Genomic DNA, 24,730 nt, shown 5'->3' with positions numbered 1-24,730 from the left:
CTCGCACATGCCTTTTCAGTTCTGCCCACACATTTTCTATAGGATTGAGGTCAGGGCTTTGTGATGGCCACTCCAATACCTTTACCTTGTTGTCCTTAAGCCATTTTGCCACAACTTTGGAAGTATGCTTGGGGTCATTGTCCATTTGGAAGACCAACTTGTGACCAAGCTTTAACTTCCTGACTGATGTCTTGAGATGTTGCTTCAAGATATCCACACAATTTTCCTTCCTCATGATGTCATCTACAGTGGCTTGCTAAAGTATTCACCCCCCTTGGCATTTTTTCTATTTTGTTGGGGGTTTGTATCATTTGATTTTCACAACATGCCTACCACTTTGAAGATGCAAAATATTTTTTATTGTGAAACAAACAAGAAATAAGGCAAAAAAACTGAAAACTTGAGCGTGCATAAGCAATTACAGCTGCAAGTCTCTTGGGGTATGTCTCTATAAGCTTGGCACATCTAGCCACTGGGATCTTTTCCCATCCTTCAAGGCAAAACTGCTCCAGCTCCTTCAAATTGAATGGGTTCCGCTGGTGTACAGCAATCTTTAAATCATACCACAGATTCTCAATTTGATTGAGGTCTGGGCTTTGACTAGGCCATTCCAAGACATTTAAATGTTTCCCCTTAAACAACTCGAGTGTTGCTTTAGCAGTATGCTTAGGGTAATTGTCCTGCTGGAAGGTGAACCTCCGTCCCAGTCTCAAATCTCTGGAAGACTGAAACAGGTTTCCCTCAATTTCCTTGTATTTAGCGCCATCCATCATTCCTTCAATTCTGACCAGTTTCCCAGTCCCTGCCAATGAAAAACATGGTGTTCTCTGGGTGATGGGAGGTGTTGGGTTTGCGCCAGACATTAAGTTTGATATTTTTTTATAACCCAACCCTGATCTGTACTTCTCAACAACTTTGTCCCTGACCTGTTTGGAGAGCTCCTTGGTCTTCATGGTGCCGCTTGCTTGGTGTTGCCCCTTGCTTAGTGGTGTTGCAGACTCTGGGGCCTTTCAGAACAGGTGTATATACACTGAGATCATATGACAGATCATGTGACAATTAGATTGCACACAGGTAACTAATTATGTGACTTCTGAAGGTAATTGGTTGCACCAGATCTTATTTAGGGGCTTCATAGCAAAGGGGGTGAATACATATGCACGCACCACTTTTCCGTAGTTAATTTTTTTGAATTTTTTTAAACAAGTTATGTTTTTCATTTCACTTCACCAATTTGGACTATTTTGTGAATGTCCATTACATGAAATCCAAATAAAAATCAATTTAAATTACAGGTTGTAATGCAACAAAATAGGAAAAACGCCAAAGGGGGTGACCAGTCCCTCCTGCAGCAAATCACCTCCACAGCATGATGCTGCCACCCCCGTGCTTCATGGTTGGGATGGTGTTCTTCGGCTTGCAAGCCACCCCCTTTTTCCTCCAAACATAACGATGGTCATTATGGCCAAACAGTTCTATTTTTGTTTCATCAGACCACAGGACATTTCTCCAAAAAGTACGATCTTTGTCCCAATGTGCAGTTGCAAATGGTAGTCTGGCTTTTTTATGGCGGATTTGGAGCAGTGGTATCTTCCTTGCTGAGCGGCCTTTCAGGTTATGTCGATATAGGACTCGTTTTACTGTGGATATAGATACTCTTGTGAAGATGCTGGAGGAAACGTGTACAAGGTCCTTTGCTGTTGTTCTGGGATTGATTTGAACTTTTCGCACCAAAGTACGTTCATCTCTAGGAGACAGAACGCGTCTCCTTCCTGAGCGGTATGACGGCTGCGTGGTCCCATGGTGTTGATACTCGCATACTATTGTTGTACAGATTAACGTGGTACCTTCAGGCATTTGGAAATTGCTCCCAAGGATGAACCAGACTTGTGGAGATCTACAATTTTTTTTCTGAGGTCTTGGCAGATTTCTTTTCATTTTCCCATGATGTCAAGCAAAGAGGCACTGAGTTTGAAGGTAGGCTTTGAAATACATCCACAGGTACACCTCCAATTGACTCAAATTATGTCAATTAGCCTATCAGAAGCTTCTAAAGCCATCATTTTCTGGAATTTTCCAAGCTGTTTAAAGGCACAGTCAACATAGTGTCTGTAAACTTCTGACCCACTGGAATTGTGATACAGTGAATTATAAGTGAAATAATCGGTCTGTAAACAATTGTTGGAAAAATTACTTGTGTCGTCATGCACAAAGTAGATGTCCTAACCAACTTCCCAAAACTATAGTTTGTTAACAATAAATGTGTGGAGTGGTTGAAAAACTAGTTTAAATGACTCCAACCTAAGTGTATGTAAATTTCTGACTTCAACTGTATGTGTATACACATAAATATATACACATACATATACACACACGTGTGTGTGTGTGTGCATGAGTGAGTGCATGTGTGCTAAGGTGCGGAGAATCAGAGCAGGTGGTCAGTCCAGTTCAAGTGATCAGCAGTCTGATGGCTTGTAGATATAAACTGTCTCTGAGCCTGTTGGTATCAGAACTAACGCGACGATACCGTCTGCCTGACTGTAAGGGAGAGAACAGCTTGTGGCTGGGGTGTGTGGGGTCCTTGATGCTGCGTGCCTCCCTCAGGCACCGTTTTGAGTAAAGTCCTTAATGGGTGGGAGCACGGTCCCAGTGATGTAATGGGCTGTCTTCACCACCCGCTGGAGGGCCTTGCGGTCGTGGACGGAGCAATTCCCGTAGCAGGCCATGATGCATCCGGTCAGGACGCTCTCGGTGGTGCAGAGGTAGTATTTGGAGAGGATCCAGGGAGGCATGCGCCCTCTTGACAAGAGTGGTGGTGTTGTTGGTCCATGACAAGTCTTCGGTGATGTGGACGCCGAGGAACTTAACTTGTGACTCTCTCTCTCTCTCTCTCTCTCTCTCCTGCAGTCCCATTGATGTGGATCTGGCCATGTTTCCTCCTCTGCTTCCTGAAGTCAACAATCAACTCCTTTGTTTTGCTGACGTTGAGGGAGAGGTTGTTGTCTTGACACCACAATGCCAGTTCACTTACCTCCTCCCTATAGGCTGACTTGTCTTTGTTGGTTATTAGATCTACAACCGTGGTGTCGTCAGCAAACTTGATGATAGAGTTGGTGTCGTGCAAAGCCACACAGTTGTGGGTGAACAGGGAGTAGAGCAGAGGACTGAGGACACACCCCTGGAGGGCCCCACATGTTAAGAACAAGTGTGGAGGTGTTGTTGCCAATCCTCACAGCCTGTGGTCTGCCCGTCAGGAAGTCCAGGATCCAGTTACAGAGGGTGGTGTCCAGACCCAGGACTGGAGTTTGGTTTCAAGCTTGGAGGGAAAAATAGTGTTGAATGCTGAACTGTAGTCAATGAACAGAATTCTCACATAGGTGTTCCTCTTGTCCAGATGTGTTACGGCCTTGGGAATAGCGATGGAAATGGCATCTTCCGTGGACCTGTTGGAGCGGTAGGCAAATTGATGTGGGTCATGACCAGCCTCGAAGTGCTTCATGATGACAGAGGTGAGCGTGACGGGGCGATAGTCATTTGGGCACGTCACCTTGTTTTTCTTGGGCAATGATGGTGGTCCACTTAAAACAGGTGAGACTACAGCCTGGGACAGGTTGCAGATGTCCGAGATGACGCCTGCAAGCTGGTCAGCCCACATTGAGGGGATGCCATCTGGACCGGCGGCTTTGTGAGTATTCACTCAAGAGTTTTCCCTCAAGTCAGCCTCAGAGAGTGAAAGCATCTGGTCTTCCTGGATGGCTCGGAAGAGAGCATAGAAGGTGTTAAGCTCGTCTGGGAGGGAGGCGTCGGTGGGCACCACACAGCTGGATTTTCCTTTGTAGCCTGTGATAGTCTGTAGTCCTTGCCACATGCAACACGAGTTGGAGTTATCGAACATCAATTCAAGTTTGAGTCTATTGTCTTTTTGCGTCCCCAATGGCTTTGCGGAGCCCGTACCTGCTTGCCTTTTATGTGTCGCGAGTCATCTGGGTTCATTCTGCTGACATTAAATGCTGCAGTACGGGCTCTCAACATTGTACAGATATCTCTGTTCATCCAGGGTTTTTTAGCAACAAACTCCAGATCTGGGGGGAACAGGAGCTCGATGTTTCCATCTTCGGTACACCAGGAATTGTTTGAGGAAACATAAAGCCCCACCCCCCCACTAACCAGAAGCCGCCGTTCAAGCCATTCGGAGTATGGAGATGTCATCTGGTTTAATCGCTGAGTCGAGTGTATTGTCTGTAAGCCACGTCTCAGTAAAAACAAAGACACAGCATTCCCTGATGTCCCTCTGCGATTAAAGCTTTGATCAGAGTTCAACGTTTATTTTCCAGCGATTGGACATTAGCCATCAGGATACTAGAATCAGTGTTAACATCCATTTACAGTTCTTAAACACGGCACTAGAGTAGCAGAAGTCTCCTGATGGTGCTTTCACCGTGGACCGGAACCCCTGTTCCCATGGCGACCACACTGGGCCCTTATAAGAGTGCAGCTTAGAAACACTCCCCCTGATGAGGTGTCAGGTTTCCCATTCAAACAGCTAAGCCCAGAGTCTTGAGTAGATAGAGGTAAAAGATCCCCACGTAGTGTGCCGAAGGTAACCCACTCACCTGATGATAAAGTCCACGTCGTTGTTGGCGATGGTGACTCCGACATCAGGTACATTGTAAGGCGTGTCGAGGTGGCTTTCCATGGTGGCCCTGTGGGGACACAAGTAGAGGGGAGGTCAAGGGCAGGCAGAGTGAGGATATTAGCCTCTGTGGACTTTAAAGTGACCTGACACAGAATCTGTTAGCAGGATTGTTGAGGGATTCACTGGTAGATGACACTTGTGTAATGATCATGCACACTGAAACACAGCTTTCTGGGAACGAGGAACATGAGTCAGAGTGAATGGTCTGTCTGCAAAGGGCTCCAAGAATAGAAAATGTTCCTCATTGGATTTAATGGCTGATTAGAATCTTATTTGAACACACATCTGTCTGCTAACACACACACACACACACACACACACAACCTAGCAACCCTCTCACAAGTTAGAGTGCCAGGGCAACATTTGACCACCAAGAGCAGTAGCCTGTGGTATATGACAAGGAGTGGAATGTTAGCTAAACAGGCAACCAGGCTACAAGAGCAGTAGCACACTGCTTAATACTTCACTAGAGGAGAGGTCATACTAGGGATTTAGTTATGTATAGTCGTAAAATGGCTATCGTGGAGTCTGATGTCCTGTCAGACAATAAGTCATAAGGGAAAAGGGATGAGGGAAATAAGCTATTTAAAACTACCAGGGAACAACCACAAACTCCATTTTAAATTCTCAAGGGCGCTCTCTCTGGCTGTGCAACACCACCAACAGTGTCCCTTTCGCATTCAAAGTTCAGATTCACCCCTATTAGTCCAGAAGGAACGCAGTTGGGTTTGGGCCAAGACCTCCTGCCAAGGACACAATGTTCCAGAAGAAAGATGGGGTCTGGGGCCTGCACAGTCAGGTCACTGCCATGGTGAGAAAGGACAGTGGGGTGGATGGGCAGGGGGTTCTAGGGGGCTTGAGTTACCAGTGGGAGGGATTCGAGGAGGCGTGACCCCCCCCCAAAAAAAGGGCCATTGTGACAATATTTGTTTGCTAGCTATGTGGTTGAAGTTGTGGCCAATCAACATTTCCTGATAAAATGAAATGCCCAACTTTCGTTCATGTCTTGAGTACAAAAAGCTTCAAGATACCGTTTTATCATAATGATTTAAGACAAGAAAGATGAATACCTGCCATTGAAGACAATAGACAATGATTTGTGCTTCAGGAAAGCACACGTAACAAAATGTAGGCTACCCGGCTGGGCAAGAGTTCCAACTCTGACTTGTAATGTGCCACTAGGCCTATACATTGAATAGATCCTCATGTTTCCATTCACAGATCATATATTAGCTGGACCCACAGATGCTGTCACCGCTGACTACCAGGAAAAGTCAAATAGCACGAAAGGGATACAAGGGATATTTTACCCCCCAGAGCCAAATGAAATCATGGATACCATTTTTATGTCTCTGCGTTAGCGCAATTGCTAATTAGCGTTAGTGCATTGACTGGAAGTCTATTGGTATCTGATAGTTAGCATTGGCTCCCGAAACTACCTCGAACTTCCTTCATACCGGACACAGAGACATAAAAAATGGTATCCACAAGTTCATCCGACTCTGGTGAAGTAGATAAAAGGGCCTCATTGCCAAAATCCTGAAGTATCCCTTAACAACATACATTTGACCTACTTTCAGCTGAGCCAAGAACTTCAAGATAAAAGCGGAAGACAGGCAGAAAAGCAGGGAAACGGGGGATAGATCACCTATATATTGTACATGTTGCAGCACTATGGGAGTCACACACTAAAAAAAATTATGAACACACAACCAGTCAGAGGAGCTACCAGAACTCTTACATAACACCAACTAATGACAACCAGCAGAGCCCCTCCCCCTAAGATTCCATCTTAGGCCTGTTAGGCTATACAATGTTCCCATGCAAGAAAAACACTACTGGCCTACATCTGCTGGCTCAGTTATTACAGACCATTGTCATGACATAAGGTCATAGATCATTCTAAAAGTCCCCGTTACGAAGGCTTGGGGACTGACAGGTGACGGACAGCAGACGTGTCGCAGGCCCTGTTTTACATCGACTGTGACGTGTCACAATGTTGGCTACACCATGTCTGAAATGCAATGTTGGTTTGATTACACATTTCTGTGTGAGATTTCTGTTTGGTGATGAACAAGAACAACTCACAAGGTGTATTTCATGTGACTGAGATGGTGTCAGTTTGTTGGTTAGAAGGAGAAAGTGTTTTGGTACCTCATGGCGTTCTTCAGCAGCTCTGGCAGGATGTAGTCTAGGGGCAGAGGGATGAAGGGGAAGCGGGCCGCCACATGGCCGTTGATACGCACCCGCGGGGAGTTACCGTACTGGTGTTCACACAGACGCCTGCAAAAGACATGAGGGAGCCATAAGGAAACATGCATAATACTGTATGTTCATATTTACACACACACACACACACGATTGTGTACGGAGACACATGCTAACCTTTAGGTCTCAACTGTATTTGCATAAAGACTATTTATACAAGTATAGCCTATCATTTATTTATACCGTGAGGGGGATTTGCAAGATGAGGACTACATATGTGACTTTCTAGGTATGAATAGGCCTACACATGGGTAGTTTGAGCGAATGAATCATTTCGCAATTCTCATACCTTCAGAAAGTATTCATACCCCTTGACTTATTCCACATTTTGTTGTGTATCAGCCTGAACTTGATTCAATTGTTGTTTTTTCCTCACCCATCGACACAAACACTACCCTATAATAAAGTGAAAAAATGTTTAGACATTTCAGCAAATTTATTGAAAATGAAATACAGAATTATCTAATTTACATAAGTATTCACACCCCTCCGTCAATACTTTGTAGAAGTAATCATTGCTAGACAACCATTTGTAGGTCTTGCCATAGATTTTCAAGTAGATTTAAGTCAAAACTAGGCCACTCAGGAACATTTACCGTCTTCTTGGTAAGCAACTCCAGTGTAGATTTGGCCTTGTGTTTTAGGTTATTGTCCTGCTGAATGGGGAATTAATCTCTCAGTGCCTGGTGGAAAGCAGACAACCAGGTTTTCCTCTAGGATTTTGCCTATGCTTAGCTCCATTCAGTTAATTTTTTATCCTGGAAAAGAATTTCCAGTCCTTAACGATTACAAGCATACCCATAACATGATGCAGCCACCCCTATGCTTGAAAACATGGAGTGGTACTCAGTAATGTGTTGTATTGGATTTGCCCCAAACATAACACTTTGTATTCAGGACCAAAAGTTACTTGCTTTGCCACATTTTTTACAGTATTACTTTAGTGCCTTGTTGCAAACAGAAAGCATGCTTTGGAATATTTATATTCCGTACAGGCTTCCTTCTTTTCACGCTGTCATTTATTGTGGAGTAATTACAATGTTATTGATCCATCCTCAGTTCTCCCATCACAGCCATTAAACTCCAAATGTTTTAAAGTTACCATTGGCCTCATGGTGAAATCCCTGAGCGGTTTCCTTCGAGAGGAAGGCACATGAGTTAGGAAGGACGCCTGTATCTTTGTAGTGATTGGGTGTATTGATATACCATCCAAAGTGTAATTAATAACTTCACCATGCTCAAAGGGATATTCAATGTCTGTATTTTTTGTTGTTGTTGACCTATCTGCCAATAGATCCCCTTCTTTGCGAGGCATTGGAAAATCTCCCTGGTGGTTGAATCTGTGTTTGGAATTCACTGCTTGACTGAGGGACCTTACAGATAATTGTATGTGTGGGGTACAGAGATGAGGTAGTCATTCAAAAATAATGTTAAATACTATTATTGCACACAGTGTGAGTCCATGCAACTTATGTGACTTGTTAAGCACATTTTTACTCTTCTTTAGGCTTGCCATAACAAAAGGGATTGAATCCTTATTGACTAAAGACATTTCAGCTTTTCCTTTTTAATTAATTTGTAACAGTTTCGAAAAACAATTCCACTTTGACATTATGGGGTATTATGTGTAGGCCAGTGTCAAAAAATATAAACTTAATCAATTTTAAAATTGCACTATATTCTCTTACCCATATCGCACTGACAGTCCACACTGTGCCTAAACAACATGTGGTCTGCATCTTAGTTATTGACCACATATTTCAAGGAAAGAGATCCTGTCTGCTCTAATGTGCTGATCAGTACTAAAAGGAGACTCATAACTGGTCTGCTCTTTAAAATCAGGGGGTCTCTGAACACAGGGCTACATGTAGAGGAAAAGGACAGCTTGCTGAATCAGGGTCTGCCACCTTTGACTCGGAAAATCTGCATTAGTGCCTTTGTTCTGATGCAGCCAGAATCCAGTGGCTGGAAAGAGGTTGAGGGAGGGGGAGAAGAGGGCCAGGAGAGAGAAAGAGTGAGACATGGAGAGAGCGAGAGCAGCTGCACATTCCTAGAGAGGCTGAACTGGGACAACAAGTGCACATAGAGGCTTGTGAAGAGTGTGCTTCCCTCTGTATGTGAGTGAGTATGAGTGGACACTATTTGGGTATGTTCGTTGTGCCACACAGAACTGTGATTATGACTTTGACCTTGAGAAGACCCTGACACAGAGCCAGTGGAAAACAGTGGCGTTAGCCTAGTAGCTTATAGGCCGTTATCAATATCATATTTCAGTCGATTTCAAACATTCCATTCCCAGCTGGGGGGGGGGGGGTGGAAAGCCTGCAGCCTGCTCCAATGCATTACAGCGTAAAACACGGGTGGAGTACATCTCCATCTCTCAATATTGGCCACCATTTAATTGGATATTTTAGTTATATAAAATAAGAATTTAAAAAAGTGTACTATACCTGACAGGCACCTGTGGTTTAGGTACATTTTCCATCCATTGTGGGCTTTGCCTGTCAAGCAGCAGAAGGACACATTTGCCCATGTATCGCAGCTAGAAATAATGTTTGCAAGCTTGAAACTCTGTAAAGTACCTAAACCTTATGGTAAGTCATGTACTTTTTTTCCCTCCCCAAACAACATACCTCAGCTAGCTAATATTATACCTTTTTCAAAATTGATTTTAAGACTGTTTAATCACGATTACTTCTGAAAATCACCTATATACAGACATTGACAGATCACGTCAATTTGGCTAGCTAACAGCTAATCTCGTTCCCAGACACTTCCGCCTAACTGCGTGAAGAGTCTGGTGGACCAACGTGTCAAACTTGGCCTTCGTTAGCCAATACAGAAAGACTGGGAGAAACTCCAGGCGCATTGGCATTGGCTTAAATCTGTTTAATCTACCAACCAATTACCTTCCAAAACACCTTCCACCTAACCCTACCCCATACATTAGCACAGTGGTTCCCAAACTGTGGGGCGTGCCCCGGGTTGTCATGGGGGGGGGATTCGCTAACATTAAATGACAACAAATACTTTACTCTGTAAGGTCAGTCCCATAGAATTCTATGGTCACTCCCACTAAGGCCAACTTTGAATCACTGATGTACGAGGCTTAGATGTGCTGTGCGCAATAGCCTGTGGACGAGGTTATCTAACTTTCAGTGGATAAACTAGCTAGCTAGTTCTTTCTAAATTGTTTGAGTTGCTTGTCAGCTATAGCAGTAATGACAGTAGGCCTAATCAGACAGACAACTTCACCAGGATGAGTTTAGACTCAGAGACATAGGCTACTTGCAGATGTCAACCACTTTTCAAAAGTCTTCTGATGAAGCAAGCTAAATGAAACAAGTTGTTTGCATAGCTAGCTACATGCCGAATGGATAGGCTACCCTCATCTGAAATTACATAATGTTTACGGATCATAAAAAGCATGCAGTTACTTGCTGTATAACCTCCTAGAGTCTATTGACGCACCGGTCGGTCAATATAAGTAACATAATAAAAAAATCCATCAAAATCCGTCAGTTTAAGCTAGAGATGTTTTTTTGCATGGGCTGCGTCTCAATCCAATGCATCCTCCTATGGTGGCCTTCCACATCTGCGGTGGAAGGTGGCTGAGCTACAGCGGTGTTTGTCAGACCATGAGACATCCCCAAAATCGGTCTGCTCACGAAAACGGCTGTAGCGTCCAAACGGTTTGGCCTATGTTTTGCTCTACGACCCCCACGGGACTCGTCTGAAGTCGGTACTTCTATTTGTAGCGTCCAAACCGTTTGGGCTACAAACTGTGAAAAAGGGAGATTCTCACATTTTGCTCTACGACCCCCACAAATGTCACAGAAAATGTAATGGAAGTATGGAGATAGTTTTGTGCCTACCCAAAGAAAAGGGGGGTATACAGATGATAGCCCTATTTGGTAAATGACGAAGTCCATATGTCAAGAACAGCTCAAATAAGCAAAGAGAAACAACATTCCATCATTACTTTAAGACATGATGGTCAGTCAATACGGAAAATTAAAGAACTTTGAAAGTTTCTTCAAGTGCAGTCGCAAAAACCATCAAGCGCTATGATGAAACTGGTTCTCATGAGGACCGCCACAGGAATGGAAGACCCAGAGTTACCTCTGCTGTAGAGGATAAGTTCATTAGTTACCAGCCTCAGAAAATGCAGCCCAAATAAATGCTTCAGAGCTCAAGTAACAGACATCTCAACATCAACTGTTCAGAGGGGATTGTGTGAGGCCTTCATGGTCTAATTGCTGCAAAGAAACCACTACTAAAGGACACCAATAATAAGAAGAGACTTGCCTGGGCCAAGAAACACAAGCAATGGACATTAGACCAGTGGAAATGTGGCCTTTGGTCTAGAGTCCAAATTGGAGACTTTTGGTTCCAACCGCTGTGGCTTTGTGATACGCGGTGTGGGTGAACGGATGATCTCCGCATGTGTATTTCCCAACGTAAAGCATGGAGGAGGTGTTCTGGTGTGGGGGTGCTTTGCTGGTGACACTGTCTATGATTTATTTAAAATTAAAAGGCACATTAAACCAGCATGGCTAATACAGCATTCTGCAGCGATACGCCATCCCATCTGGTTTGGGCTTAGTGGGACTATCATTTGTTTTTCAACAGGACAATGACCCAACACACCTCCAGGCTGTGTAAGGGCTATTTTACCAAGAACAAGAGTGATTGAGTGCTGCATCAGATGACCTGGCATCCACAATCACCCGACCTCAACCCAATTGAGATGGTTTGGGATGAGTCGGACCGCAGAGTGAAGGAAAAGCAGCTCAGCATATGTGGGAACTCCTTCAAGACTGTTGGAAAAGCATTCCAGGTAAGCTGGTTGATAGAATGCCAAGAGTGTGCAAAGCTGTCAAGGCACAAGGGTGGCTATTTGAAGGTTCTCAAATATATTTTGATTTGTTTAACACCTTTTTGGTTACTACATTATTCCATAGTTTTGATGTCTTCACTATTATTCTACAATGTAGAAAATAGTAAAAATAAAGAAAAACCCTTGAATGAGTAGGTGTGTCCAAACTTTTGACTGGTACTATATATAAATATATAAAAATTGGTATACATTATGTTTTTTATATATCTATCTAAAGTGGACCTAAAATTCTAAATCAAATAGCTAAATGATCCATGGTATGACCATCTTATTTATGTCAGCTTATAACCCCCCCAACATCTTAGAATCGAGAGAAATAACTATGACAGAACTTACATTTGCACAAATGTTTTGCAAGGAATAATCGGAAGTTCTGATATGCTCTTCAAGAGGTGCTCATACTACAACCAACATTCTTTTACATTTATTTGGCAATCCCTTGAAAACAGCATGCAGTTGTCAATGGTTTTAGCAGAGCTGGGGTCTCCCTGCCACCCCAGCAGGCAAATCGAACGCTCTGCACCTTACTATGATGTTTTATGACAACCTTTATATTGTCAATAGAACTGCTACCATGTCTTTCTTAAGGCAAGATATACTTTTTATGATGCCGGCATTGACATCTCAGGGTACTGTAAATGGTGTGGGTTTTTTCCCCAAAAATAATTCCAGTGCAAATCAATTTGTCTAGAGGGGTAGCTAGATTGTCTGCTGGGCTGCCTATCCCATCTCTTGTTTTGGTTTTGTCCTTGCCCCTTCTCCAGTTGTTTATGTTTGCAAAAACTCTCAAGTGGAACTAAAATGCTAAATAAATTGTAGGCATTGGGATGTTTGTTAGAAGTCCATACATTTCAGCAACTTAACACCCTTTGAGTCTCCTACTCAAATGTAATCAAAATCTGCTTTTGATGCAATTGCTAACAGATAAGGTGGAACAAAAGCCCATATACACTACCGTTCAAAAGTTTAGAAAATTCTTTGTTTTCGAAAGAAAAGCAAATTTTTTGTCCATTAAAATAACATCAAATTAATCAGAAATACAGTGTAGACATTGTTAATGTTGTAAATGGCTATTGTAGCTGGAAACGGCTGATTTTTAATGGAATATCTACATAGGCGTTCAGAGGACCATTATCAGCAACCATCAGTCCTGTGTCCAATGGCACGTTGTGTTTGCTAATCCAAGTTTATCATTTTAAAAAGGCTAATTGATCACTAGAAAACCCTTTTGCAATTATGTTAGCACAGCTGAAAACTGTTGTGCTGATTAAAGAAGCAATAAAACTGGCCTTCTTGAGAATAATTGAGTATCTGGAGCATCAGGAATTGTGGGTTCGATTACAGGATCAAAATGGCCAGAAACAAAGAACTTTCTTCTGAAACTCATCAGTCTATTCTTGTTCTGAGAAATGAAGGCTATTCCATGCGAGATATTGCCAAGAAACGGAAGATCTCGTACAACACTGTGTACTACTCCCTTCACAGAACAGTGCAAACTGTCTCTAACCAGAATAGAAAGAGGAGTGGGAGGCCCCGGTGCACAACTGAGCAAGAGGACAAATACATTAGAGTGTCTAGTTTGAGGAAAAGGCGCCTCACAAGTCCTCAACTGGCAGCTTCATTAAATAGTACCCGCAAAACACCAGTCTCAACGTCAACAGTGAAGAGGCGACTACGGGATGCTGACCTTCTAGGCAGGATTTGCAAAGAAAAAGCCATATCTCAGACTGGCCAATAAAAAGAAAAAATTAAGATGGGCAGTCTGTGATATGGCTTTTTCTTTGCAATTCTGCCTAGAAGATCTGCATCCCGGAGTCGCCTCTTCACTGTTGACGTTGAGACTGGTGTTTTGCGGGTACTATTTAATGAAGCTGATTAACGCCCTCCTTGCCTGGTCCGTGAGTTTTGGTGGGCGGCCCTCTCTTGGCAGGTTTGTTGTGGTGCCATATTCTTTCCATTTTTTAATAATGGATTTAAATGGTGCTCCGTGGGATGTTCAAAGTTTTGTATATTTTTTTATAACCCAACCCTGATCTGTACTTCTCCACAACTTTGTCCCTGACCTGTTTGGAGAGCTCCTTGGTCTTCATGGTGCCGCTTGCTTGGTGGTGCCCCTTGCTTAGTGGTGTTGCATACTCTGGGGCCTTTCAGAACATGTGTAGATATACTGAGATCATGTGACACTTAGATTGCACACATGTGGGCGGCAGGTAGCTTAGTGGTTAAGAGCGTTGTGCCAGTAACCGAAAGGTCGCTGGTTCTAATTCCCGAGCCGACTAGGTGAAAAATCTGTCGATGTGCCCTTGAGCAATGCACTTAATCCTAATTGCTCCTGTAAGTCGCTCTGGATAAGAACGTCTGCTAAATGACTAAAAATGTAAAAAGATTTAAGTAATCATGTGACTTCTGAAGGTAATTGGTTGTACCAGATCTTATTTAGGGGCTTCGTAGCAAAGGGGGTGAATAAATATGCACGCACCATTTTTCCGTTATTTATTTTATAGAATTTTTGGAAACAAGTTTTTTTTTTTTTTTACTTCACCAATTTGGACTATTTTGTGTATGTCCATTACATGAAATCCAAATAAAAATCCATTTAAATTACAGGTTCTAATGCTACAAAATAGGAAAAACGCCAAGGGGGATGAATACTTTTGCAAGGCACTGTATGCATCTGTTGGTCACAGATACAGTGAGGGAAAAAAGTATTTGATCCCCTGCTAATTTTGTACATTTGCCCACTGACAAAGACATGATCAGTCTATAATTTTAATGGTAGGTTTATTTGAACAGTGAGAGACAGAATAACAACAACAAAATCCAGAAAAACACATGTCAAGAATGTTATAAATTGATTTGCATTTTAATGAGAGAAATAAGTATTTGACCCCCCTCTCAATCAGAAAGCTTTCTGGCTCCCAGGTGTCTTTTATACAGGTAACGAGCTGAGATTAGGAGCACACTCTTAAAAAGGAGTGCTCCTAATCTCAGCTTGTTACCTGTATAAAAGACACCTGTCCACAGAAGCAATCAATCAATCAGATTCCAAACTCTCCACCATGGCCAAGACCAAAGAGCTCTCCAAGGATGTCAGGGACAAGATTGTAGACCTACACAAGGCTGGAATGGGCTACAAGACCATTGCCAAGCAGCTTGGTGAGAAGGTGACAACAGTTGGTGCGATTATTCGCAAATGGAAGAAACACAAAATAACTGTAAATCTCCCTCAGCCTGGGGCTCCATGCAAGATCTCACCTCGTGGAGTTGCAATGATCATGAGAACGGTGAGGAATCAGCCCAGAACTACACGGGAGGATCTTGTCAATGATCTCAAGGCAGCTGGGACCATAGTCACCAAGAAAACAATTGGTAACATACTACGCCGTGAAGGACTGAAATCCCGCAGCGCCCGCAAGGTCCCCCTGCTCAAGAAAGCACATATACAGGCCCGTCTGAAGTTTGCCAATGAACATCTGAATGATTCAGATGAGAACTGGGTGAAAGTGTTGTGGTCAGATGAGACCAAAATCGAGCTCTTTGCCATCAACTCAACTCACTGTGTTTGGAGGAGGAGGAATGCTGCCTATGACCCCAAGAACACCATCCCCACTGTCAAACATGGAGGTGGAAACATTATGTTTGGGGGTGTTTTTCTGCTAAGGGGACAGGACAAATTCACCGCATCAAAAGGGACAATGGACAGGGCCATGTACCGTCAAATCTTGAGTGAGAACCTCCTTCCCTCAGCCAGGGCATTGAAAATGGGTCGTGGATGGGTATTCCAGCATGACAATGACCCAAAACACACAGCCAAGGCAACAAAGGAGTGGCTCAAGAAGAAGCACATTAAAGTCCTGGAGTGGCCTAGCCAGTCTCCAGACCTTAATCCCATAGAAAATCTGTGGAGGGAGCTGAAGGTTCGAGTTGCCAAACGTCAGGCTCGAAACCTTAATGACTTGGAGAAGATTTGCAAAGAGGAGTGGGACAAAATCCCTCCTGAGATGTGTGCAAACCTGGTGGCCAACTACAAGAAACATCTGACCTCTGTGATTGCAAACCAAGGGTTTTGCCACCAAGTACTAAGTCATGTTTTGCAGAGGGGTCAAATACTTATTTCCCTCATTAAAATGCAAATCCATTTATAACATTTTTGACACACGTTTTTCTGGATTATTTTTGTTGTTATTCTGTCTCTCACTGTTCAAATAAACCTACCATTAAAATTATAGACTGATCATTTCTTTGTCAGTGGGCAAACGTACAAAATCAGCAGGGGTTCAAATACTTTTTTCCCCTCACGTACCTTAAAATAAAAAATTAAAATTAAAGAATGGGCCTCACAATGGGCCTCAGGATCTTGTCACAGTATTTTTATGCATTCAAATTGCCATCAATAAAACGCAATCATGTTCGTTGTCCGTAGCTTATGCCTGCCCATACCATAACCCCACCATGGGGCACTCTGTTCACAATGTTGACATCAACAAACCACTCGTCCACACGACACCATACATATGGTTTGCGGTTGTGAGGCTGGTTGGCTGTTCTGCCAAACTCTCTAAAGCGACGTTGGAGGTGGCTTAAAACTTGAGACATCTGTGGCATTGTGTTGTGTGACAAAACTGCACATTTTAGAGTGGCCTTTTATTGTCCCCAGCACAAGGTGGACATGTGTAATGATCTTGCTGTTTAATCAGCTTCTTGATATACCACACCTGTCAGGTGGATGGATTATCTTGGCAAAGGAGAAATGCTCACTAACAGGGATGTAAACAAATTTGTGCACATAATTTGAGAGAAATACGCTTTTTGTGCGTATGGAAAATTTCTGGGATCCTTTATTTCAGCTCATGAAACATGGGACCAACACTTTACATGTTGCGTTTATATTTTTATTAAGTGTAGAAGAGTGACCTATATTCTAATCCAGAAGTAGTGGGAGATTATTCTAAACCAACAATATAATAACGTAACGTAACACACCACTCACCTTGCAAAATCAACCCATTTCTCAATTATCTTTTTGGGGGAAAGTCGCCTGCAGATGATGCCCACAAAATCAGGCTGCAAAGAAAGATGAAAGGTATATAAGAGGAGATGCACAAGCTTTATTGCTGACATGCTAAACAGAGGATGGTTTGCCAAATTTCGGGTCAAAGTGCAATGTAGTCCTATAGTCAGAATGTATTAGCACAATAGGACGAGTAATCTCACAAACTAGTAGCCAGTCATTTGACCGATGTTCCAGAAAGAATCAAAGTCTGAGCCGTGAAAGGAGTTGATTACAACAAATAGCGTGAGTGATTTAGGCCTAAGTGTTGTTGGGTAACAAAACCATCAATCTTGGCAGGGGTATCAGGTATTAGGCGGCTAACTAACACACTGCTACCCTGAGTCAGGGAGTCTCCAGACCTGTCAAACATGCTTCATCATCCTGACCACCACCATGTTATATATAGACCCTATAACTGGGTCATATGGAAATATTCTGAGGCCCACTGGGGCACTCACACCAGCCACTTACGTCACTGGAGCCTATTGCTGCCAGAGACAACCCAGTTATTTGGCAGCATGGGCTACATACAGCACATCAGTGGTTAAAATAAGGATACAAACTGGGCTCTAGTAAAAGTCATGGGGCCAGCAGGCTGCACTGATAATAATGGCTTTGTCCAGTTCATGCGTTTAGTTTTTATTTTAGCTCGCATGAGTGGTGCAAGATCTGGAATCAGGAGTTACACTGCATGTCAATGCACTGGGGGTCTAGAGTGTTCACATGTTGCTGTATGCTAGAGTGTGTGTGTATGGATATTTGGAGAGAACCCAGGAAACTATACTTATAATCCAAACTAAAAGTATGGGTGGCAGACAGGTTGGATTTTTGCAAGCACGCCCTTGTCAATGGCTCCAGGCCGAAACGTTGGGTTCATGTACTGGTGGGCACCTGTTTATAGTATGAAAATAAACAAGTTCTGAGTATGCTTTGCCTCTTCAAATTATAATACTGCCCTATAACAAAAATGTTCCTTTTCTCAGTAATAACAGTTTTTAGTCTGTTAGCAATTAATGACTAGAAGGTGGATGAGTGACATACGTTTTCTTCATGCAGGGCAAGATGGTGTGTGGCCAACATCCGGATCCCCAGGCGGGAGGTGAGGGTGGTGTCCAGGAAGTTACGGACCAGGGTCTCATCCTGAAACATAAATACAAACAACACTCTTAAGGCAAGGAATACACCATTCTTTAAATCCTACGGTCACATTACAAAACACATAGTTCCAACAACCAACTTGTAACATCTGCAACATCAAGATCCATTCCAGCAGCAAGATGATAAAACAGCAGTTCATGTGGGAAAGTCAATGAGTTGAATCTGTTGACGTTATATGTGCATATGGCCATTACCTGAATGTGCCTCCGACACTCCCTGAAGCCTTCGGCCAGCAGAGTGACTACGTCCTTGTGGTCGTCCAGGAGCTGCTGCACCAGCTTACTGTAGCGAGCCTCCATCTCCTGGTCCTTGATCTGACAAACAGACGATGCAGAGTGAAATCAGATCGAATCTGAGCATTATCAAAATCAGAGTTGGGATGAATTCCATTCCTATCAGATGAATTGGACACTAGAGTAAAATTCACTTACAGAACTGACTGGAATCAACTGTTTATATACATACACACCCATACAACCATTAAAAAGATATAACTAAATATACAGTGCATCGGAAAGTATTCAGACCCCTTCACTTTTTCCAAGCTCTGTCAGGTTGGCTGGGGAGCGTTGCTGCACAGCTGTTTTCAGGTCTCTCCAGAGATGTACGATCGGGTTCAAGTCCGGGCTCTTGCTGGGCCACTCAAGGACATTCAGAGACTTGTCCCGAAGCTACTCCTGCGTTTTCTTGGCTGTGTGCTTAGGGTCGTTGTCCTGTTGGAAGGTAAACCTGAGCACTCTGGAGCAGGTTTTCATCAAGGATTTCTATGTACATTGCTCCGTACATCTTTGCCTCGATCCTGACTAGTCTGAAAAACATCCCCACAGCATGATGCTGCCACCACCATGCTTCACCGTAGGGATGGTGACAGGTTTCCTCCAGACGTGACGCTTGGCATTCAGGACAAAGAGTTCAATCTTGGTTTCATCAGACCAGAGAATCTTGTTTCTCATGGTCTGGGAGTCTTTAGGTGCTTTTTGGCAAACTCCAAGCAGGCTGTTATGTGCCTTTTACTCAGGAGTGGCTTCTATCTGGCCACTCTACCATAAAGACCTGATTGTAGAGTGCTGCAGAGATGGCTGTCCTTCTGGAAGGGTCTCCCATCTCCACAGAGGAACTCTGGAGCTCTGTCAGAGTGACCATCGGCCCCCTCCCCCCCCAATTGCTCAGTTTGGCCGGGCGGCCAGCTCTAGGAAGAGTCTTGGTGGTTCCAAACTTCTTCCATTTAAGAATGATGGAGGCCACTGTGTTCTTAGGGATCTTCAATCCTGCAGATATTTTTTGGTACCCTTCCCCATATCTGTGCCTCGACACAATCCTGTCTCGGAGCTCTACGGACAATTCCTTCGACCTCATGGCTTGGTTTTTGCTCTGACATGCACTGTCAACTGTGGGACCTTATATAGACAGGTGTGTGCCTTTCCAAATCATGTCCAATCAATTGAATTTACCACAGATGGACTCCAATCAAGTTGTAGAAACATCTCAAGGATAATCAATGGAAACAGGATGCACCTGAGCTCAATTTCAAGTCTCATAGCAAAGGGTCTGAATACAAACATTTCTAAAACCTGTTTTTGCTTTGTCATTATGGGGTATTGTGTGTAGATTGCTGAGGATAAATAAAAAAAAAAAAAAAAATCCATTTTAGATTAAGGCTGTAACGTAACAGAATGTGGAAAAAGGGAAGTGGTCTGAATATTTCCGAAGGCAATGTAGTCTAGAAGTAGCGATCCTCCGTATACCATTTATTACTTTTCTTGGAAAGGGGAAATTCTTGGAAATGACAGTGACCTATGTTTTGTTCACCCTAAGGTGTTGTCATTTTTATCTCAGCTGTATTTGTTGCAATTCTTGTAAAAATAACTCTTATAGAATCAAAATATCCATTCAAAATACTATACTTTTCATCCAAGCAACGACACTTTCAGACAAACAAATACATTAGTCAGCCTGGAGGAGTTGTGTGCAGGCCAGTCTGACAGCCTCTCCAGTTCCACAGAGACTGGGACAGAGATAAATATGGAAGCCCTGGGGGTCAAGCATTTGAACTTGGCCAACCCAACCCCTCTCTCAGTGTGGCTGTTTGTGACTACTCACTGCTGGGAAGTCGCTCAACACGTGGTAGGCTCGAATGTAGAGCTCATGCTGCAGGAGAGGGAAATAGACAAGGGGTATTGGTTAGAATTCCCTCTGAGCACTCGGTTAGGTAAGAGGAGGAACCCCTCCTCCCATAAGTGGGCCCCAACACATCCCATGGGTGTACATGTGTCCTGGCCTGTAGTCCAAGAACAGAGGATGTTTCTTAAGAGGATTATAGCCTAGTCTTCCAATATGTATCAAATGCACAACTGCTTAAATTCTGAATAGATGTTCAAGTGAATGGATAATATTACCACATCTAAAAAAAAAAATAAGTACAATCTAACAACTACTAATATGAAATTCCCCACACACTTGTTTGCAATTCTTATTTATTAGTTGGAAGGAGAATATTCTGAGAAAATACATGCTTCTGTACGGCTGATCATTCCAGGTACCATTTCATTAGCACAAAAGAGCACCTTGTGATGTGGGAGAAAAATCTAGGTAAAAGTTCATCCAGTTTAAAGACGCTTACATGAGGTAAATAGGCCATGGGAAGAGAGAAGAGGACAGAGGGAGGAGTAGAAAAAGCTTAACACTGCACATGGCAGCTAAAGAACAAAGGAAAACCTCCAATGTCACAGATGGCCTATCAACTCTAGCTCTATAGGATAACTCTTAGTTCTCAGGCCGAAATGTTGTATGCTGATAGACTAATGACTTAATCGAATTGATTACAGTTCCATAGGCATAGAGTGAGGGGGCTTCGTTTGTTACATAATAAAGAAGCCCATCTCACAAATGTAGGAAGCTAAGAGATGCAGCTGAGCTAATAAATGCTAGCAGGGTGTTGTGTAGAGCTGGGAAAATAAACCGGAAATGATCGACACCGACCATACATTGCAGGCATTTTGCTGATATCGTTCATTACGATAAGTAGCCTATACTAGAAAATATTTTGCCAATATGGGTGATTGTTAATGGGACAATTGATGGCTACAACCATCAAACAAGTAGTAGTAGTTTAAATGATAATAATACAAAAAAACTGTGGTGCACATTAATGTTATAAACTTAACGGTCTATTTATAGTTATCGCATCAATTCAAGCAATTTATTGAGATATGGATTGTTGTCCATATTGCCCTGCTCTACTGTTTTGTAACAAGTGCATTCTCAATGAATGACTGTTCAAGGTGATGCGTTCGGATTTATAAGCTTGAAAGATCTTTAAATCATGTCAATAAGGGAGAGAGGGGAATGCAGGAGATTTACATTGTGTCAGAACATGTTATGGTTAGACATCAGGTATCCTAGGGAAAGGAGGAGGGCCACAGTCTGGTACAAGTCAACAGGACAGCCTTGAGTTGGGGAGGACTGAGGAATTTGGGCTGAGGTCAGGTCAGATGAAGTGAGAAAGAACAGGCATCACTAAAGTCCTGTCTAGCAACAGAGAAGTATTGGCTGTCCAGAGGTGTAAGGAGGAGACACAGCATAGGAGGAAGCCATAAATGTGTGTGCTTGTGTAAATATGTTTTTGTCTTTTTAGCTGTTTGACCCTCTGGGTGAATAAACTTGGTTGGAGCTTTCCGTAGTAGTCTGTGCATTTTTACTGGGTATTTGTCAGAACCTACCAAAGGTTCAGTCTACACTGAGTATACCAAACATTAGGAACACCTTCCTAATATTGAGTTTCACCCCCCCTTACCCTTAGAACAGCCTCAATGTGTCGGGGCATGGACTCTACAAGGTGTCGAAAGTGTTCCACAGGAATGCTGGCCCATGTTGACGCCAATGATTCTCACAGTTGTCAAGTTGGCTGGATGTCCTTTGGGTGGTGGACCATTCTTGATACACACGGGAAACTGTTGAGCCTGAAAGAACCCAGCAGCATTGCAGTTCTTGACAAACCGGTGCGCCAGACACCTAACACCCTACTTTGTCTTGCCCAATCACCCTCTGAATGGCACACAAACACAATCCATGTCTCAAGGCTTAAAAATCCTTCTTTAACCTGTCTCCTCCCCTTCATCTACACTGATTGAAGTGGATTTAACAAGTGACATCAATGAGGGATCATAGCTTTCACCTGGATTCACCTGGTCAGTCTGTCATGGAAAGAGCAGGTGTTCTTAATGTTTTGTATACTCAGTGTATTTTGATGAGCACATTGGCACGGACTCAATGCCGTTTCTGGCGCCCTCCTCTCCCATACATGCCCAATGATTGGAATGAGAGGATTGTCCCGAAAGTTGGGCAAATCGCACAGGCGTGTTACTGCACCAGAAAGGTAAACCAGACATGTTGACAAAGAGAGAAGCATCACAGAGAGACCTCAACATCAAGAGGGAGAAACGGAGAGAAAAAACCCACATACAAAACAGAAGGAACTCACCACTTGCAGGATGGTGGGGTTGCAGCCAATGATGAAGGGCAGGCTGCGGAAGCCCTTGATACGGTGGGCGATTCGCACAGGCAACTCCTTGTGCAGGTACTTGGCACTGCTCTACAGACACAGGGTGGAAGGGTGAGACGTATACACAACGTGGACAACACAGTGCAAGGCAAAGTGATCTCAATGACCAGGCTAATAAAGGAATCCCCTTGAATTTTGAACTTCACTACCAGTCAAACCGGTTTTACACCATAGAAAAATCAGACATCTTCAGACATGACCCAGGTTATTTAGAGTAGTATAGTCTTATCAAATGATATTTCCAGTGATAAAGTGCTACACGTAAACCTTTTCTCTCAAGATGACATTCCTAAAGCAGCATACAGTAAAAAGACTGATATCGGACAAATTGTGTTCTCTATAGACCACTTAAAAGAGTGTGTATCAAGATGTATCACTTTTCAAGTAATCTTCAAAGCAGTCATCAATCCCAAAGACAAAGCATGTATAAGGCCTATTATAACGAGAAATAACCATAAAATATGCTACAATGACTGGACAGAGTGGTCAGTTACCAGGATGTGGTGTCCATCCGGAGACTTCCCAGCGTAGAGCAAGGTGGCTGGTGTCAGTCGGACTGAGGCCTGCGGAGAGAGGAGAAAAACAGTTGAGGAAATCCACTTAACCAGGCCTACAATATTTGATACAGTGGACACAAGCAGACAACTCTTTAGTGTGAATTCATGAGATAAGGATTACGGACACAAGAACCCAATCACCCAAAAACAATGAGTTTCCCCAACAACATATTTTCTACTTTTGGCATGCAATCACATTTTTTTTATTTTAGTCATTTAGCAGACAAAAGTAGAAAATATGTCCAGTCTTCAACTGGAACTGAGACTGATTGCAGTGTGCTACTGAGAGAGAGAAACCCTTACCAAGTCACCTTCAGTATGATGGTAATCACATCTAGGTGTTATTTAAAAAATTCTGAACAAAATGTTGAATGTGACCAAAATAGCTTTCCTGTCTGGTATACCCAAGAAAGCCATTGGTCAACTGCAAAACATACAGAATGCTGCAGCACGGGTACTGACCAAGACCAGACTGAGAGCACACATTACGCAGGTTTTAAGGTCTCTGCACTTGCTGCCTGTGAGTTTTAGAATTACATTTTAAGATTCTTCTATTGGTTTTTAAATCAATCCACAATTGTGCACCCCAATACATATCAGACATGCTTTTAAGTGATGTACCCAGTAGGTCCCTCAGGTCCTCTGGCCTTTTAACTATCAGCTTCTGGAATAGCCTACCGGAGAACCTGAGGGGGGACGAAACTGGACATATTTAAAAGAGACCTTAAAACACAATATTTTTAGCTTTGCTTTTCCTTAGGGTGCTTTTTAGTCGTTCAGTTTGTGTCCTTCTTTTGTTTCTTTATCTTATGTTTGTTGTGTAGTAAATATTTCAGGTTTTATTATCATTGTTTTTGCATTCCATGTCTGAAATGTGCCGATTTGATTTGATCTGTAGCATTAAGTTGGCTTATGCTACTTCTAATCCATCTTTTAGGTTTTATTTTATTATGAAATGTTCCATAGTCCAGCAAGACAAAGGGAATCCTTTGAGAGGAGGCAGTGTCACTGGTTTAATAATGAGCTTCAACTAATTACCAAAATAGTTTGTAACCATCATAAAAAATGTGGGCCCTGGGCAGTTGGTGCCAAATAATGTCTGGGACATGAGTTACATAAGGATTGGTAATTGTCAGCACAATGGTGGCACTATTTGCGTGAATGAATGCCCTGCAGATTTCCCACTACCTAGTCAAATAGGAATAAAAAACTATGTAGGTAGCTAGCTGCAGTCACACACTAATACAGCAGCCACATGACCTTGTTATGGATTTTCTCAGTCGTTTTATGATCTGGTGAATTATAAATATTTAATATTTCAGTTTCTCTGGTAAGCACTTGAAAAAGTAGGGTACTGCCTAGTTCCCCTCTCATATAATTTACTGTCTGCATCCCTGACTAATTTCTGTCTAGGTCAATTTACTGACCTTGGACTGACCCTTGTGTGTCCAAATACCCGTGTTGTTCACTCCTACTAAACACAAACGTTACTAGCTAGGTAGTTAAATTAACAAATCAATATTTTAATAATACTTCA

General features: G+C 42.9%; 1 protein-coding gene across 1 annotated transcript in view; it reads right to left on the bottom strand.

The window, feature by feature from the left end:
• LOC311142059 (branched-chain alpha-ketoacid dehydrogenase kinase-like) overlaps positions 1–24,730 on the bottom strand; it is a 33,991-nt gene that overhangs the window by 8,486 nt on the left and 775 nt on the right. The window contains exons 2-9 of the mRNA XM_084177613.1: positions 23,131–23,199; positions 22,556–22,666; positions 20,176–20,223; positions 18,270–18,389; positions 17,959–18,057; positions 16,855–16,928; positions 6,851–6,979; positions 4,614–4,703 (exon numbers count right to left, since the gene is read on the bottom strand). Coding sequence (XP_084033739.1) covers positions 4,614–4,703; positions 6,851–6,979; positions 16,855–16,928; positions 17,959–18,057; positions 18,270–18,389; positions 20,176–20,223; positions 22,556–22,666; positions 23,131–23,199 — 740 coding nt within the window. The remainder of the gene's footprint in view (positions 1–4,613; positions 4,704–6,850; positions 6,980–16,854; positions 16,929–17,958; positions 18,058–18,269; positions 18,390–20,175; positions 20,224–22,555; positions 22,667–23,130; positions 23,200–24,730) is intronic.

The sequence above is a fragment of the Coregonus lavaretus genome (assembly GCF_964263955.1).
Source record: "Coregonus lavaretus genome assembly, chromosome: 15".
NCBI lineage: Eukaryota > Metazoa > Chordata > Actinopteri > Salmoniformes > Salmonidae > Coregonus > Coregonus lavaretus.
The sequence above is the reverse complement of the archived record's forward strand: the minus strand, read 5'-3'. Positions and strand labels throughout refer to the sequence as shown.